Source organism: Hypomesus transpacificus, chromosome 5, assembly GCF_021917145.1.
Source record: "Hypomesus transpacificus isolate Combined female chromosome 5, fHypTra1, whole genome shotgun sequence".
In the NCBI taxonomy this organism is placed as follows: Eukaryota; Metazoa; Chordata; class Actinopteri; order Osmeriformes; family Osmeridae; genus Hypomesus; species Hypomesus transpacificus.
The window spans coordinates 5,322,713-5,340,289 of record NC_061064.1 but is presented as its reverse complement, the minus strand read 5'-3'; the positions used below and the strand labels follow the sequence as shown (position 1 = coordinate 5,340,289).

The 17,577-nt window shown below is 44.0% G+C and overlaps 3 protein-coding genes across 4 annotated transcripts; 2 read left to right on the top strand and 1 right to left on the bottom strand.

The window, feature by feature from the left end:
• The first annotated feature begins 125 nt into the window (after positions 1-125).
• On the top strand, positions 126-1,787 carry atg101 (autophagy related 101). The gene is made up of 2 exons (XM_047020188.1): positions 126-748; positions 831-1,787. Exons 1-2 carry the CDS (start codon positions 497-499, stop codon positions 1,233-1,235), a joined length of 657 nt encoding a protein of 218 aa, XP_046876144.1. The 5' UTR covers positions 126-496; the 3' UTR covers positions 1,236-1,787.
• A 508-nt stretch (positions 1,788-2,295) lies between these two features.
• Positions 2,296-8,347, bottom strand: zbtb21 (zinc finger and BTB domain containing 21). Of its 2 annotated transcripts, none has more exons than XM_047020727.1 (2): positions 8,240-8,347; positions 2,296-7,171 (listed from the first exon to the last, which is right to left on the bottom strand). In XM_047020727.1, the coding sequence occupies exon 2, from the start codon at positions 7,168-7,170 to the stop codon at positions 4,108-4,110; it is 3,063 nt and encodes a 1,020-aa protein (XP_046876683.1). In that variant the 5' UTR covers position 7,171; positions 8,240-8,347; the 3' UTR covers positions 2,296-4,107. The 2 variants fall into 2 exon arrangements, with proteins under 2 accessions (XP_046876683.1, XP_046876684.1); XM_047020728.1 differs by lacking the exon at positions 8,240-8,347 and having other exon boundaries at positions 2,296-6,781; positions 7,017-7,171.
• Positions 8,348-10,295: 1,948 nt separating this feature from the next.
• On the top strand, positions 10,296-16,918 carry umodl1 (uromodulin-like 1). Its single transcript, XM_047020941.1, has 16 exons — positions 10,296-10,524; positions 10,805-10,957; positions 11,058-11,164; positions 11,257-11,443; positions 11,867-12,007; positions 12,157-12,426; positions 12,662-12,919; positions 13,299-13,411; positions 13,524-13,743; positions 13,935-14,072; positions 14,239-14,801; positions 15,033-15,193; positions 15,416-15,649; positions 15,851-16,010; positions 16,133-16,217; positions 16,310-16,918. The coding sequence occupies exons 1-16, from the start codon at positions 10,296-10,298 to the stop codon at positions 16,495-16,497; spliced, it is 3,207 nt and encodes a 1,068-aa protein (XP_046876897.1). The 3' UTR covers positions 16,498-16,918.
• The last annotated feature ends 659 nt before the right edge of the window (positions 16,919-17,577 follow it).

The window sequence follows — 17,577 nt, the reverse complement described above, 5'->3', positions numbered from 1 at the left end:
ACAACGAGTTTATTGATGTTTTTCAGTTTCAACTTATGCAAACAATTATGGACAGATTTCCGAAAAAAGACCAACGTGCAATTTTGAGCCCGGCACTTGCCGTAGTTTATGCCTGCTTTGTTGACAAAAATGGCCCCTCCCAATTTGCACAGAGAGACGAGTTTTGGCCGAGCTCGACGTATGTGAGTCAGCTTGCTAACTAACCATTGCGTAACCGTTTATATCGATATTTAGTTAACTAACAAAGAGCAAAAGCTATTTTCATACATAGTTATTATTGATGGAAAAAAGTTCAGACAGTCATTATACTGAGTGACTCGCGAGCTTGTCAACAATACAAATCTTCTTAGCTAGCCTGCTAGCCATTTTGATGGCAAACAACAACATGGGACAATAACATCTAGCTACAGCAGACGTGTAAATTACATCTATGGTTAGACTAGTGCACACCTAATTTCTGGCAATATCAGGTTGTTTGGAAACCATCATCATCGTAATGAATTGCCGTTCAGAAGTGCTGGAGGTGTCAGTCGAGGGTAGACAGGTCGATGAAGCCATGTTGGCATTGTTGCATACTATCCTGCTGCACCGCAGCACTGGAAAATTTCACTACAAGAAGGAGGGCACCTATTCCATCGGCACCGTGGGCACCCAGGACATCGACTGTGATTTCATAGACTTCTCATTTGTCCGAGTGTGCTCAGATGAGCTTGACAGAGTAATAAGGAGAGCTGTGTGTGAATTTAAGGTAATGTAGAATATAGAAATGGAATTGATTTGGTGAGTTAGCTAACGAGGACCTAACTTTGCATTTACTTCATATTATTCAGGATGCTTTGGGCAACTCGGGGAGCGACGGAATGGGACAGATCTCCCTGGAGTTCTACCAGAAGAAAAAGTCTCGCTGGCCTTTCTCTGACGAGTGCATTCCATGGGAGGTCTGGAGTATCAAGGTCAACGTTGTTAATCTGGCCAATGAACAGGAGAGACAGATCTGTCGCGAGAAAGTGGGCGAGAAGCTGGGTGAAAAAGTGATAAATATTGTCGAGGTCATCAACCGCCATGAGTACCTACCGAAGATGCCCACACAGTCAGAAGTGGACAATGTGTTTGACACCAGTCTGAAAGATGTCCAGCCTTACCTGTACAAGATCACATTCCAGATCACTGACACACTCGGCACCTCTGTAAGCACCACTATGAGGAGGCTGATCAAAGACACGTTAGCACTGTAAGAGAGCCTCAAAATTATGTACATCTGTGACGTGAGTGAGAGGGTATGATCGACTGTTGGATGAAATTACAAACTCGGTAGATTGAGGCACTAGTCAGTCACTTCAGCTTCCGTGCCTCTCGGAGCCCTTTGTGGCTTTGAAGCCTCTTCTGTGTCTTGACCTCTAGGCTTAAAACACGGATAACATGCTATAAGTTTCCACCATGCTGTGTCTACTCACACATCTTTACATTTGTAAACAACAATTTTAGAATGTTTATGCTTTCCTTGATCTTTATCCAATTGCCTTCCTTACTTTTAAATTTGAAATAAAGTGAGAATATACAGCAATCACATTTTTGCTTTTAAGGTTTTGAAATAAAACTGCTGAAACACGCATGCAGTCTGTCCAAAGCAGAATTTACATTAAAAAAAAAACCTAGCAAAGCTGAAATTATTGGTTAAGTAATTTTGTTATTTATGAACATGTTATGGCATTTATCTCTTTTAGTCAAATAATCAAGGTTATTTACAATTCTGTATATTTCTTAAAAATAAATACAGATCACCATTATGTTTCCTGTTATTTTCTGTTTGTATTCATTAAGTACAAATGTATTTCCTTCAACACATCTTGATTCATTTATGGGGATGGGGGGGAAGCTTGTATGTTTGTTTTGTAGAGACCTAGGATTTTCAAAGTTTTCATATCCTCCAAAGCAACAGACAGTTCCTAAGTTCACTTCCTGATGTCCAGCAAAGAAATGAGTCAGTGCCTTCCATGTAGCATCTAAAACGATCCCATGACCAACTGACTATTTTAGAAGATGGACATTGGAATCACTGCTTTTATAGGTTTCAGTAATCTGTTAAACAGACTATTTACTGACTTCTACACCCTCTAGTCGCAGCTCTGACTGACACACATACATTTAGTCTTTTTTTTTTTTGTCATTTAGCAGACGCCCTTATCCAGAGCTCTTATCCAGAGCACATACAAAAATGAAGCATTTTAAAAGCATGACTCGTAATTAAAGAAATTGAAAAAACATGCATGTAAATAAATGGTAGCATAGGTCTGGTCGGGATAGGCATAATGTCACTTTATTACTTTGAATTGAAGCACAAAACTGTAGAAAAAGCCCAAACACAAAACTGCAATATGTAAATCATACTAATACAAATATGCATAAATTCAGTAAAAGCACACATTTTTATAAAGCAACAAACTAGGTACAAAATTGAATACAAACACTGCAATACAGAAATGATATCTTACTCTTGATCTTTAAGTTTTTCACAGAAAATTACATCACTAATATATACAGAATTAACCAGAAGTTATACTTTTCCCAAACTAAATCCTAATTCCCTTAATTTACTGTAGAATATTCATGTGGTGACAGAGGTGCCCCACAGATTTACAAACATTCCCAAAGGTTACACTTCTAATACAATAAACTTCTGACAAGTAAACTAGAACCATATAATGACTCTTGTTTCAGATTACATCTAAAACCACCACAACCACAGCAGAAGTATGCCAGTTATGTAAGAATGTAAAATTACTACAATACATTGTTGACTCATTAAGTCACTTATACAAGGGGGTGGTTTACAGAATTCATCTCAGATTTTCCGATCATGTGTATTTCAGATCATTTGCCTGATTAGAAAAAATGTTCATCCATATTGTGCTTTTGTGCGTTAGTGTTGTGTTATGTTCCAGAGCATTTTGAAAATGTTATCAGCTTGCATATTCTGATATCTACACTTTAATGAAAAGGTAACGTGTAATTATCAAATTTATTTGCAAAAACCTTTTTGTCCAACTAGTGCCGTTATTCATTAATCATATCAATATACTGTACTGATGTTAACTCCTTTACCATAATACCATGTAATACCATGTGCCATGACTTCAACTAGCCTATGTATCATAACGTAGACACATATTTTACAATATTTAAGGAAGAGGCTATTAGAAGCATGACATTCATTTGCAGTAAACAATGATCTACCAACATGTATTACAGTTACAATCATAGTAAAATATCAATTAAACTGTGCAATTAGGTGTCCAACTCAGGTGAGATTGTACTCAAGAGTTGTTAGACAAATAGGCCATAGGTAAGGGTCAAAATAGGGTTTGGGTGTTTCCAGATATTTTATCTATTCTCCCTAATCTTTGGTCATATTTCTATGTAAAAAGGCATCTAAAAATGAGTTTTAAAATTAGGTAGTATGTGAAATTCATCCATGAGTACAAAACACTGAAATGGAATGGGGAGAATTAAAACTAGAAAAAAATATCAGAATATAACAGCAATTAGACCACATGTGCAATACTCAAAAGAACATACTCAATACTAGAATAGGAAATAATTGAATCATTTAATATTCTTAAAAAAATATGTATATTAATGTATCAATATTATCAATGACAGAATGCCTGAGGCCACTGATATTACCTACTTGCATCTAAATGCACTAGCTAGCAGAACAAAAAAAAACAGATGAAAAGCACTTCAGTCTCTCTCAAATTATACAGCAGTGTCTAAAACAGCACTTTTAGCATGATGATCATGTTTTATGAGCATGTTGGCTCACTCTGGTGATACCTAAAATAAATAAAGAACCAACCTATGATTTTAAAGGCAAAGCATCAGTTCACATGAAGCTGATGAAGTCTTAAAAAGCTTTTCACTGTACACATTCACTTTTCCACCTCTATGCCAATGTACATGAACGATAACAGGTAGGCCAGCAAACTATAAACAGAGATAGCTACATTCATTCTTGCGTAGGCTGAGATGTAAGTAATTATTGTACTTATTCCAATATGTGTATGTGTCACATGTTCAACAAGGGGCTCTGGTGCTTGGGTGACAAGGTCACAGATGGCTATGGCTCTGTTCATGGCTCCAAAGACTAAAGGCAGTCTTGAAAGTACGGTGACAGAGCTTACACATAAACTGCCTCTTAAATGTTAGAGCAGACAGAGAGGGGGCATGGTAAAACAGCGTGTCGGACTCTTGAGGAGCCACTGGATTCTCGATGCTATCCGTCCTGGATAGAGGACTATGGCCACTGTCTTGTCTGTCCATGTCAGGCCTCTTGGTCTTGGTCATGGATGAGCATCCAGGCTCCTCCTCCTCAGCCGCTGATACAGCCTGGGTTGTTATAGGCGGAGAGGACAGCAGGACAGGAGGAGCAGTCACCTGTGGGGTCAGGGGTGGAGATGGAGAAGGAGACGAGGGCCGTCGGTCTGCTTCCCTGGCTCCAGGTTCATCTGAGGCAGACATGTGTGACTGGAAGTGGCTCCAGAGACGGAAGTTGGTCCGGAAGGCCTTGTGGCAGATGTGGCAGATGAAGGGTTTGATGTGGCAGAGTAGCTCCTGGTGGCGCTCCAGGTCCTTGTGAGAACTGAAAAGCTTGCCACATTTCTCACACGGCCACACTCCCGGCTCCTCAGGGTTGACGGTGACAGGCGTCACGTTCTCCCTCTCGCTCACGGCCTCCTCCATCGGCTCCTCCTTCACGGTCAGCTCACCGTGATGCTGGCCCACACTCAGGTCCTCAGGCATGTACGACAAAGAGTCCTCAGAGTCAAACATGGGTGCTCCTGAGGAGTCACTGTAGGCCATATCCTCTCTTGAGCCACTCGTGCCCATGGACTCCTGAGTATTGGGCAACTCTCTGAGAGGATCTGGCACTTCTCCATTGTTCTCGTCGCAGCTGAGGCTCATCTGCTCCCTAACAGTCATCATATTGTGGTTGTGAACTTCCACCTGGTGGCGCCATATGCTGAAGGAGGACTTGAAGGTGCGCATGCACTCCAAGCAGGTCAGTTTCTTGTACTTGCAGTGGGCTTCGTGATCCTTCTTGACCTCGGGACTGGAGAATCGGAGACCACAGTAGGGACACACAGTCGCATGCCTACACCCCCTTTCATGGTCCCCCTGCTCAAAGATGGAGGACAGCTTCTCATTGCAGAGTCTGCAGGAGTAAACCTCTGTACTTGTGTTTTCCTTCTGATGAACAGTCTGGTCCTGTTTCTGGAAGGCGGCCTCCTCGTTCTCCGTCTCCTGGTCAGCTCTTGCGGCGGGGTGAGTCTTCAAATGCTGCTTGAAATGAGACTGGAACATGAACGTTTTCCCACAGTAAGGACACAAATGTGCTCTAGTCCTCTTTTTGGCAAACAATTGAGGGGGAAGACCCTGCTTATTTCTCCTGAGCTTCGTGAGCAGGGCTTTCTTAATTTCTCTCTCCCTTACAATGTCTATCAGCTTCTTCTGAAACTTCTCATCCAATAGAGAAGAGCTAGAGGATGAGGCGGGGTTTTGAACGACTCCATGTTGAGTTTGGCAGTGGGTCCACACTTTGAAGTTGGTATGGAAGCGCTTATGGCAGATGTCGCACGCATATGGCTTTTCGGGGTTGTGATACATGTTGACGTGACGATGAAGCCCAGCACTGGATCGGAATACTTTCAGGCAGCTCCAGCATTTAAATATTTTACTGTGCTTAGGCTGTTCATTGTCCTCGTCCTTGTCTTCCAAGTTGGAGCCGTGTTGGACGGGCTCTGACAGTGTAAGATGATGTTCATTGATCTCCCTGGACTTTTTAAACGGATACCTTCGGTTGTCTGTCCTAACTTTTCTCTTTCCTGTGACGTTAAAAGAGGGTCTGGGGTCCGTGTCAAAATTCAGTTGAAAGTCTTTGATATTGACGGGCAAACTATCCCCGACTGTGATTCGAATGATGTCAGAGGGGTCAGTGAGTGGACTGCTGGGTTCCGTTTTCACCCGGATCTCGTCTCCCTGAGGGTCTTCCACATACCTGTTGTGATACCTGGACCTGAGAACTAGAGGAGAAATACTTTTGGTTTGGTGGCTTGTTGGGTTGGGTTTGGGCTCAGATGGCGGTTGCTTTTCTTTTTTTGCCACCGTCTTAACAACAGACAGCTCTCTGTTTTGCAGTTCTTTGAGCTCCAACGTTGGGGAGAAAACCGGGACAGGACTATCCATGGATAACGATCTGCGCAGCAAGCTTTTTATGAGGGGACCACTCCGGTCTATGGTCTGGCTAGGCTCACTGGTCTGGCTTTGAGAGGGTGGCCTGGGGCTATAATAGGAATCCGTTTCCTCCTCTTTAGGGCCGAGACTGCCGTCCACCTGTAGCCTGACGTGCTGAATCTGAACTTCACTGAAGGAGACTGACGAAGTGAGCTGTGGCCTCGCTGACGAGGATGTGTGCCCCTTCAAGATGGAGGCGTATGAACCGATGGGCTTCCTGTCGGCGTCACTCATCACGTGAGCTGGTTCTCTAGGGACGGACGCAGAATGCCTGGCTGACTCATTGAGGGGTCCTGAGGGGTGTTGACCCCGCTCTCTGCAGGAGTGGGGGGATGACGCTGTCTCAGATGATACAGGGGGAGTATGTTGGTGTCTCCCTCGAAATGTTGACGCGCTGCTGGGAACAGGTGCATCACCTTGGGTCTGGCACACAATAACACTCTTCTGCTGACTGTCGTTCTCATCCTCCTCGGAAAAAGCCAGTCTTCTTCTGGAGACACAATAGGACACATGAGGAGCTGTTGACATAATATTCGTTAGGAAGGGGATTCCTAAACTGTAGCCCAGCTCCTGGATGGCTGCCAAGCTTCCTTTGTCCACAAAAAGGGAGGATGAATATATATAATTTAGTACTATTTCAAAAGCGTCCGCTTCACAGAAGTCCAGCTGTACCGCTTTCTGTGGCTCCGAGTCTCTCCGTGTGAACAGGGATTGGAAATACTCACTGCTGGCCGCAAGTACACTCCTGTGGGCCTGGTATCGTTGATCCCCCACAACCAGCACTGTGTCACACAGCTGTCCCCTGAGGCGCTGCTCATTGAGGACCCCAAGCACTGACAGGGCATGTGAGGGATGGCTGTAATGCACTAGGCTTTCCATACTGGCGGGAAAAAAAAGGAATACAATATTACAATTAAGTGGTTGCTCAACACAAATGATAAAGGAAATATGATGACTAAGCATATCAAAATGAAGGAAATTTCTCAATGTTCGTTTTTATAGATGCAAATTATAAGTATGTAAAGCTATAACTAGGCTTTCTATAGCAAATACAGACTGAACAATATTTGTAGTTCTATTTACTCAATATAACTGATACATGAAATATTCTTAATCCCATTCAAGCAAAATGCATGTGAACTGGTTGAATAAGCAACTGGTTACTTGATTCATCTGTGGTAAGAGCGCAAATGAGATGACGCATACGTGGGTTCAGCCGTTTGCTCATTACATTACATCATGTTTTAACCGTAAGACATAGGCTACTGCACAAACTGCAGGACTGGGACGCAACGTTCCAAAATGAACGGAAACTCTAGACGCAGTCATCTTGACGTATGTTATTCTAAGCAATGTCTCGTCAGCTATTGCTGTTATAAGAACGAGGTCTAACATGAGAATGCAGTCCACACTAAAATGCAATGGGGAAGTCCGGGGAGCGTTCATTTGTGAGACGTGGCTGAATTTCTTATGACACAACTCAACTTCAGCTGAATATAAGCTTTAGCACCCCTAGAAAGTAACTAGCTACCTTCTTCATGAACAAGCAGGGAAAATACAAGAAAACGTGCGTTGAAATCTTTATAGCCTACTACTGACGAGCACATGGCTGTTATTATTTATATTACAATGTTTCCAAGACGTAATAAAATGCACTGCTGTTTTGCTTTCCTTGTTTCAATGGAACCAACTATGCAAATATCAGAATTGAAAACACTTGTTTATATGAGAGTGTGTTAAATGGACGTGAGCACACACCCGCTCCTGTCTTCTCGAATTGGTTAGAGCGCAGACTCAGCCCTGCCACAAGCACTGAGAGGTTTACAAAAGAAGTATCCCCCTCCGAGTTACGTCAGGAGAAAAGGCTTTTCCCAAGCAACGATAATAGCACAATACATTACGGTCAGATAATCTCAATCAAAGTTGTCCATTGGCAACCTAAACTTACCCTGGTGTAATATTTCTGTTCCCACGGAGTACACTACTTTAAGAATTCTGTTGAGTGTATGTGCCAGTCGTGATTCCATCCATCTTGAATTTGACGTCATCCCACTCTAGAGATGAGGTCATCGCAAAGAACGCTCGTCACGTGCACTACTCTGTGATAGGCTGTATTTGTACTGTGGGCGTAAGTGACAGGCAGAAATGATTAGACACTCTTTAAAGGCACAGACCATATTTTTGTGTGTAATCGCCATTTCATTCAGATAATTTTTACATCGGTAGTATGCCTGATCATTAATAATTACGGCTGTAGATGATCTAAATAATCAATGTTAAAAGTGAGTGTAATTTTGCCAATACTGCAATAAAAGTATTAAACTGTCAAAGTATGATTTATTTATGTAGGCTACTTGGTTTACAGATATCTTGTTCACCTGTAAAATAAATATGCCTGAGCTGATACTTGATTGTTGTTGATTCATGTAATCACATCCACTGGCCCCAATGAAACTAATTAAAGAGACATGGATAGAAAGCAGTTGCTCAGGTACCACTGCTCCCTGAGGGGAATTGGTTGCTGTGTTTATCTGGACTACTCATGGAAAGTTCACAGGAACCTGGGAACAGTGTAATAGTCCAACCAAGGTGTGGCACAGTGTTACAAATGCAAGCGCATGTTTGTTTGATGTATGCATGAATATGATCTAAATAGTCTTTAAACATTCACGTCACTAATCAACGCACATACACAAACATTTGCTTTAACCCTCTCAACCCCCACCCACCCTCTCCATTGTCCAGTGCTTTGGTTAGTACTGAGACATTTATTACTCCAATTACAGAAGCGTGTTTAATTAGCTTCCATTTCACACCACATTAGAACAATATGACGCAAAGCAATTATATGTTTCACAAGCTTGTAATGAGCTGTGACAAAAGAACCCACGGTTCCACAAGAATGAGATAGGCCTAATTCTAATATTATAATTTAACATAATATGCCAACTAAAGCTTTGTCCTTGTATTTTCTTGGAAAAGTGTTTTTGAAGAACATACGTTCACAAAAAAATAAAAATGTCTTTAACCTGCACCTCTCTCCACTGATGCTGGTTGCCAAGGACTTTAAGAGTAAATATCACAGCACACCAATGCCATGGATACCAAACTGGAAAACATGCCATCTGGGACAGTCAGTGCTGCTCTTTAAGCCTTCCTCTCTGCCCCTCTGGCATCATAAACATGTTCTTTGACACTAGGCCACATCGTAGTCCATCAACTTGCAGGGATTCAAAAGCATGTAAAATCATTTCTATATCAAAGCCGTATCGTTAATGGTAAATGGTCATAAATGGCTTCTGATAATTCATAAAGCACATAAAACATCAGTACCCAACAATTAATATAAATTCTCAACTCTATTTATGATTTTCTTTATTGAAAACCATAGATGTAGACTATTCAAGAGGATTGCAGTAATTGTAATGTAATCTTAGAAACACTGCACTCCATCCATGTATCTCTGCCACTGTAGCTGCCAGAGAAAGGGTACACCAGGGACTGTTGGATCTGGGAGGAGAAGAGAGTGTGCGGGTTGGGGTGGGGTGGTGGAAGATGAAAAAAACTGAGAACCATCACTATCAACTCAGCTAGGTGAAATGCATGTAAAGAATGGTCCTTGAACACGTTACGAACTATCTCAGATGCTCAGCATGACTTGGATTTTGTCTACCTGTTGGGTCGTGGTCCTGCTGGGGTCCTGCAGGGGACACAACACTCTGTCTGAAGGTAAGAGAGCAACATATTTTACAGTCAATTATTTTTTGAATGTATTTTGTTGATAGATTCACTGATAGAGAGGATGTTATTAAGGGCTAATGCATTATAAAGCAGGTGCATTATGAACTGTAAATAAATGGTTCAATATGAATACATAACTACTAGATCAATTAGACTTGTTTTGCAAGTAACACTGCACGTACACCATTTGTTTGTAGACACAGTCGGTTGATGACTATTCAGTAATATCTCACTATCCCTCCATTCCAGGATACAGATTGTCTATGTCCAGCTATAACCTATGCACTGGGAATGAGACCATCGTGGAGAGTCATGTGGCGTCCTACACGACCCTCTACACTGAGAAGCGGCCTTGTGGCGGCTGGCTCCCTTGGAGGTTGTGTGAGGTTACACTTTACAAAACTGCCTACCGGATCGAACAGAAGACTGTCGCCAAAGAAGTTAGAATGTGCTGTGCCGGCTATGAACAAGTTGGCAGCTATTGTGCTTTGCGTGAGTATTGAAGGGCTTCATTTACATGTTTAGATCATTTAGCTTTTTTCACCCCAGAAATGATATTAATAAATGTTATGTTTAAAGTAAAGGATTTATAGTAAATTGAGTTGAAAACTCATGTTTAATCTTTCAAGCAGTAGTCATGGTAACATTTTCACATGCAGTATTCTTCAACATCCACCAGGTGGGGCTGTGAAAACAAGAACATCAGTATTTTAACCCTTCTAGCTTGGTAAGGCCTTTTACACTTAATTCATAGATTATTTTCTTGTCTTAGCCCTGAACAGAAGTGGAGAATTCACAGCCAAGCCAGGGTCCTGCCCTGAGCCAGCTGCACTGGCAGCCTACACGTTTGGCTGTGAACAGGATACAGATTGCCCAGGGTGGCAGAAGTGCTGCCAAGGACAATGCACAAACCCTCAGCCATCAGGTCAACTACATTTAGTCTTATTTATCAGTGGCCTATTATCGATATCATATTTACACACATAGTTAGTAAAAGTCATCGTTTTTCCTTATTATTCATTCAGGTAGCCAAGGTTGGCGCTTAAATCTGACTGTGACAGTGAAGTCAGATTACAACATGCTGTCACTGGACAGAGGGATCCTTAACCACACACGCCTCCTTCACTCCATGGTGGGCCATCCTGAGTTCTCCAACGTTCTCATTCCCAAAGACGGTCCTTGTTCAGATGGTTCTTTATGAAACTACTGTTCTGTGTCCTCCAGGTGACAGGAACACTGAACTTCCCTAATATCTCCATATTCTACATTGAGTCTTGGCCTTTGGATCCATACAGGACTTCCTCGTCCTTCCTGATTGGTTCCCCTGGTACTCTGCGCCGGTCCAATACCACGGCAAAGCTTCAACTTCTCCTCCAAAACATTGAGGAAATCACCTCAGTAGCAGTGGAAGGTAGGTGTACGGTGGACCACGGAGAGAGGAATTAGCTCCACCAGCTGAGCATCATTGTCAATAGTAATTCCCGTAATTGCGTTTGACTAATGTTGACGAGAACACAGTGTTCAGGAACAGCTGACTAAGTGTAACCATGGTGTCCTGCTGCCTCCGCTTCCTACTGACAGACATCTGTGTTTCCTGTACAAATGGAACAACGAGGTCACTCGCACACACTTGTAACACATGCCAGCGAGGAAATTCGTCAGTGCAAACACAAGGATACAGCCATTCACACACATACACACACTCACACATGCATGTACTGACGCACACACACAAACACACACACACATGCACGTACTGACACACATACACACACAAACACACACACACACACACAGGTTGTATCCATTCATATATTGGTTTGTCTTTGTACAGATGTGGACGAGTGTGTCCATGCTAGTCTCAACTGTTGCTCAGCGCATGCTACCTGCAACAACACCGTGGGATCCTACAGCTGCGCCTGCCTTCCGGGATTCACTGACACCCAGCCTCACAACCCAGGGGTGCATTGCCATAGTGAGGACTAGGGCTCCTGCCCCCTGACTAGACATCAGAGAGTATACATGTTTGCAACTTCACATGCAATCTTTTTCAAGTCTGGAAAATGTATGTGAAAAAAATGTCAATCTTTGTTTTTTTCCCGTCTGTTCTCTCCTCGACACCAGTGGTGGCTAATGTCACTCACATGCCCCCTTTGGACAATGGGACGGCGATGTCTCTCCCCATCATCACCCACCCTCCCTGGACCACCGCTCACAACCCACCAGAAGAGAGCAGCAGCTGGAGCTCCGGCATGCCTGACAACGTTACGGCACGCCCCACATCAGGGCAGCATTCTACTGGGTTCGTGACCAGCTTGGCCCAGCCTGTCTCTGAGAACCATCAGAACAGCACTGTAGCCAGCACCAGCGTGGACAACACCTTTCCCCCATGCTGTATGTGGACGGATAACACACCCTTTATTTCAGAAGTCACTGGTTTATGCAATTTGTTTTTTTACAATTTTCCCAAATGTCACATTGCTAGCTGTCAGCAAGATTGATCCTAATTCAGAGTTCTTCAGTCATTAAATAGAATGACCAATATATGTATTATATTTATATCACAAGAAGAAAGTTCTAGGCTGCTCCATACAAACAGATTGTGACACCTGTCTCTCCCCTCCTCCAGCTTTACCACCTCTCACCAATCTGCAGTCATCCAATGTAACTGGCTCCTCCTTCTGCGTGTCCTGGACTAGCCAATCCCAGAGCGGGCAAACCTTCCGGGTTGACCTTATTCAAGGGTCAGAGGTAAAGAACAGCTCGACGACCAATCAGACCATGTGGCAGGTGACAGGGCTGCAGCCCGGGGTGCTCTACAACGTCACGGTTACGCCCTCTGCCTGCAGAGGCCAGGGTCACAGCCTGCAGATCCTCGTGAGAACAGGTAAAGCCATCAGGTGCACAAGGAACCCAATTCACACCTGTGAAATCTTTGGCATTTCATGATTGTGGATCACACTGTGATTTGTGAATGTTTCAAATGCTTTTGCTTTCAATACCGTGGCACCTCTTTGACTCCAAATGATTAAAAACAACACTTATCATGTGATATGTCAAGACGGAGCAAAGTGACCCGCAGAGAAAACATTTGATCTTATCCGTTATCATGTGACCTATAGTAGCAACAACATGACTTGGGCTAAACCGTAAGCAGGATGTTGAGATTGCTAACTGTTGAGATTGCAGACTGTTAACTTTCATTGACAGGAAATGAGAAGGTTTCTGTCAGGGAACTCCACTGACTGAATGTGTTTCATCCATAGCTGCACAAACGCTTGAAGCCACAGCTCGCCTCACCAACATCGAGTTCACTGCTGACATGCTGAACCACAGCAGCCAGGCTTACCAAAACCTCACTCGACGTATTGAAGACGAGGTAGGAGGTTACAAGTTCAAGTCCAAAATTAGTTTTGCTTCAAGTTACCACTTCAGTTTGGTTTTGTGGGTATTTTCTGAACCTTTTCACGATTTGGATTTCTTTGTCGTAGATCCTGAAATCCCTCCCTCCGGAAATCTTGGACATGGTGAAGTCAGGGATGGTGGAACTCCTGATCACAGGCCTGTCTTCTGGAAGTGTGGTGGTCAATTTCAACTTTGTCTTCATCCCCATGGACATCCAGGTCATCTGGAACGTGTCCTTAGCGTTCATCTCCTCCCTGCAGAACAGCTCTGTGTACACTGTGGACGGACACAGCACCCTCATATACGGTATCTCAAATACACACGTTCAGCTACACACCAGCCGAGCCTTTGCTATTCTACTGCAAATAGCTGTTCTACATTATCTGCATAGATGCATCCCCTTAGTGAGGGAGTCTGCCGGATAGAGAGCACAGTGATACAATATGAATGTGCAAGGATGGTGATGGTGAAGACCTGATGGGTTCTGTCCCTGACAGATTTTGATGAGTGCGCGGCAGGGGACGTGGACTGTTCCACTTTGGCGGACTGTTCCAACACCGTGGGCTCCTACAGTTGTGCCTGCCTGACAGGCTACACAGACACCAATCCCTCCATGCCTGGACGAAGCTGTGAAGGTAGCAGCCGAGAGCTGAGATGAGAGACTTCTAGATCTCAGATGCGATCTTCTCCTTTACCCATTTCACTGTCTCAATCTTTTTTTGATATAAAGATTTAAGCCTCTGAAGTCACTGTGGGAACATCAATGTATGTTTGTCTTCACAAAATCTCCTTTTTCCATAGAATCCTTGACCATCACTACACCAACAGCTCTCATCACGACGCTAAATCCACCTATGACCACATTCTCTCCTGTTACACACACAACCTCAAACATAGTACTCACCCTCAACGCGAGCACATCCGTAACTACTGCAGTGTCACATGACGTGACAGTTGCAACTGCACCAACTATGCCAGCCACAACCACTTCCCCTCATACAGTCCAAACCCCAACCATTTCTCCAGTCACAACCGCAGCAACCACTATTCCAGTCACGACCCCTGCCACCACGAAAACTACAACTACCACAACCGCCATCACCACTGCTACCTCTCTGGTCAGCACCAGTAGGACTGCACAGCCCTCAGCCTCGACTTCTCTGGTGTCCCAAACACACTTCATCTCAGTGCAGTGTTTGCCCAGTGCCATCACAGTGACAGTGGCCAGGCAGCTGCTGGTGAATGGCCACATCAGCGACCAAGCCCTCTACCTGGGCCAGCCAGGATGTGGCTTTCCTGTTGGCAACACCACTCACGTCCAGCTGACCGCAGCATGGGACCAGTGTGGCACCCAGATAGAATCTGTAAGTTCCTAGCAGATGCAAACTTTTACTGTCGGTAGGCTGGTTACCATCGAACAAGAAACAGGTATGAATACCTGACGAATAGCTCGGCGATTTATTCGAGAAAAATCCTTTTTCAATTGTTGTTGGTTCAGGCACCATGGCCACAAAAGGGGAAGAAATGAGTTGAACTGTCCACATGTTCTGTTAAGAGGTGAGCAGGTGTGAGCTTTGTCTCTATTTGGATTTCAGAACAGCTCCCACTACTCGGCCCAGGTGACTTTGTTCAGCTCCATGATTCCCCAGGCCCTGCCTGATGGCAGCGTGAGCGTGCCCACAGTCCGTCTGCAGGTGCCCATCCTTTGTACTTACAGCAAGAACATCTTCATGTCCACGGGCTACGGCCCCACGGGGTAAGCCTCACCATGGTTACCCATACCATCAATGCCTCCTCTGAGACACTCCCTCAAACCACTGCACACCTGCTTCATGTCTGTTTCATAAATAGCCATTGGAAATGTGTTAAACCTACAGTACAGATGATACAACATAATCCTGTATCATGTAAAACCCTAGGACATGAATATACCACCGCCAATCCAGACCCGTGTTTGTCTGTGTGTGTTTGACCACAGGTATGACATGATGAATTATGTTATCACGGGGGCGGGGGTGTTCCAGCTGACCTTGCAGCTCCTGAACGGGAAGTATCCACAGCCCCAGAATTACAGCCTATCCCCCGACGAGGAGGTTGTGGTGGAGGTCACCCTCAACTCCACCATGAGTAACATCACGGTGGTCCTCAACAGGTGCTGGGTGACCGAGACCAGTAACCCGAACGGGATCCCATATACCTTTCTGGAAAACAGGTTTGCTCCTTAACTCCCAATAACACTGCTATTGGTGAAGGTATGCTGTTCTTCTGCTTTGAAGGTTCTTGGTTCAGAGAAGTCCTATTGGAACATTGAAGGTGGTCTCTGGAGCTTTGATGATGGAGGTATTGCTCTGTTACCCACATGTGGGCTGGATGATTTGATAAGTGATGAGATCATTTGTCTCCCTCTCCTCAGCTGTCCTGTCTCAGGTGCATACAGTGCAGTCATAGAGAATGGGAACTCCAGCAGGTCCCGTGTCAGTGTCAAAATCTTCTCCTTTGTCCCCCTGAATGTCATCTATCTGCACTGCGAGATTCAGATCTGCGTCGAGACTGGCTCTGGCTCCTGCAAACCTGTGAGGGTCTTCGGTGAAATTATTCTCTGACGGAGATTGATTCTAATGACTTCAACGGAAGTAAAAAAACAAACAAACCCCCAAAAACGTTCATTTCTTTTGTTGAATATTGTCTTTCTTAGAACTGCATTGAGCAAACAAAAGGCTTTTCCAACCCATTCGGGACAGCCAAGGCATCCTGTGGTCCATTTCTAAGATCCGAAGAAAGTAAGTTGACTGTAGTTTTACACAGTTACAGAATATGGTCATTTCATCCGTTTGACCAATTGGGATGAATGTCTTGTTGCACTTTCTAACAGAGCGCATAGACGAGAGCTCGGATCTTCTTCAGCTGGTGGGCTTCTCTTTCCTGGGCATCGGCATGACCCTCTTCTTCCTCGGTGCCTTCGTCTGTGTGCTCTACTACCACAGGAACAAGATCGGACACTACAACTTCAATCTCAAACCCAAGCCCGAGAGCTTTACATACAATGCGTTTAATGCCTAGCTGTGCTTTGAGGCAATATTAGATAGAACCATAACGCATGACTCCCTTCCTGCAAACTGTAATGTCAGATTTTTAGGCAAGCCTCACTGTCAGCTAATAGAAACCTCAAGGAATTGATGATTGTTCTCTGAAGTCTGCATACTTTATGACGGCTGGGAACAAGGGTTTGCGTCTTTGAAGTATATGTCTGTGCTACCTAGTGTTGTATTACTCTAACTCTCATCAGAACTGTATGTTACCTTTTAATGCAGTAATATTAAGTCATGAGTAACATACAATGTATCAGACTACTACAATCCTTATATGTGCTTGAAAAATATTTTTCTACATTTGAGATTTAAGCTATTTATGTAATGGTACAGTATGCGCATTGTTTGTTGTAATCTCAAAACCTAAAACCCCACTTACTTTCCTTATTGAATATGTCTCTAATAAAAAGATTTAAGTTACACAGCTACATCGTTTGTCAAGGTTCTTTACCTTAAGGCAATGTAGATTTGTTTAAAGAGATCTCTCTTGAAAGCACTGTCATCTTTGAAACACTAGATGGTGCTGTGGTATCCCCATGAGCCACAAGGCAAAGACAAGATGGCTTCCCTCCATTGAACACAACAGGAGAACAGCTATGTTTCTGTGTCAGAGACCGAGTGCGCATATAGACCTAAAAAAAAGGTCAACAAGCTTTGTGCTGAAGAGGTCCATGTTCAAACCAGTTTTTCCTCTTCAAACCACCTTTACAAATCATGTAAAATATGTAATGTAAGAAACATTTCCGTGTTGTTGTTCCCCAGGACCTTTCATCCTCTTGAAAACCATCTCTCCCACAAAGGTGAGCCCTGCGGCAGACCTACATAGTAAACAGGAGAAGGATCTACGTGAGAGACGTTCCCTTGAGACCTGGGTTGGTACCGGCAACAGTACCCCCCCCCCCCCCCCCCCCCCAACACACACACCCCACCCAATGATTAACCCTGTCACTGCAAGGAGTGGAGCTGCACTGGCGCCCGGTCACCATGGCAACAGCTCTTCGCAGTCTGTTGAGGGCTGGGGGAAGAGGGAGGAAAGAGAGAGAACAGAGCA

What these genes read in the sequence shown, in the direction of transcription:
- atg101 (XM_047020188.1), top strand. Translation starts at nt 497, where the DNA reads ATGAATTGCCGTTCAGAAGTGCTGGAGGTGTCAGTCGAGGGTAGACAG. An exon ending in GAGCTGTGTGTGAATTTAAG is followed by an intron (nt 749 to 830) that starts GTAATGTAGAAT and finishes CATATTATTCAG; the next exon opens with GATGCTTTGGGCAACTCGGG.
- umodl1 (XM_047020941.1), top strand. Translation starts at nt 10,296, where the DNA reads ATGTCCAGCTATAACCTATGCACTGGGAATGAGACCATCGTGGAGAGT. An exon ending in CACGCCTCCTTCACTCCATG is followed by an intron (nt 11,165 to 11,256) that starts GTGGGCCATCCT and finishes TGTGTCCTCCAG; the next exon opens with GTGACAGGAACACTGAACTT. An exon ending in GCTCTGGCTCCTGCAAACCT is followed by an intron (nt 16,011 to 16,132) that starts GTGAGGGTCTTC and finishes TGTCTTTCTTAG; the next exon opens with AACTGCATTGAGCAAACAAA.
- zbtb21 (XM_047020727.1), bottom strand. Translation starts at nt 7,170, where the DNA reads ATGGAAAGCCTAGTGCATTACAGCCATCCCTCACATGCCCTGTCAGTG.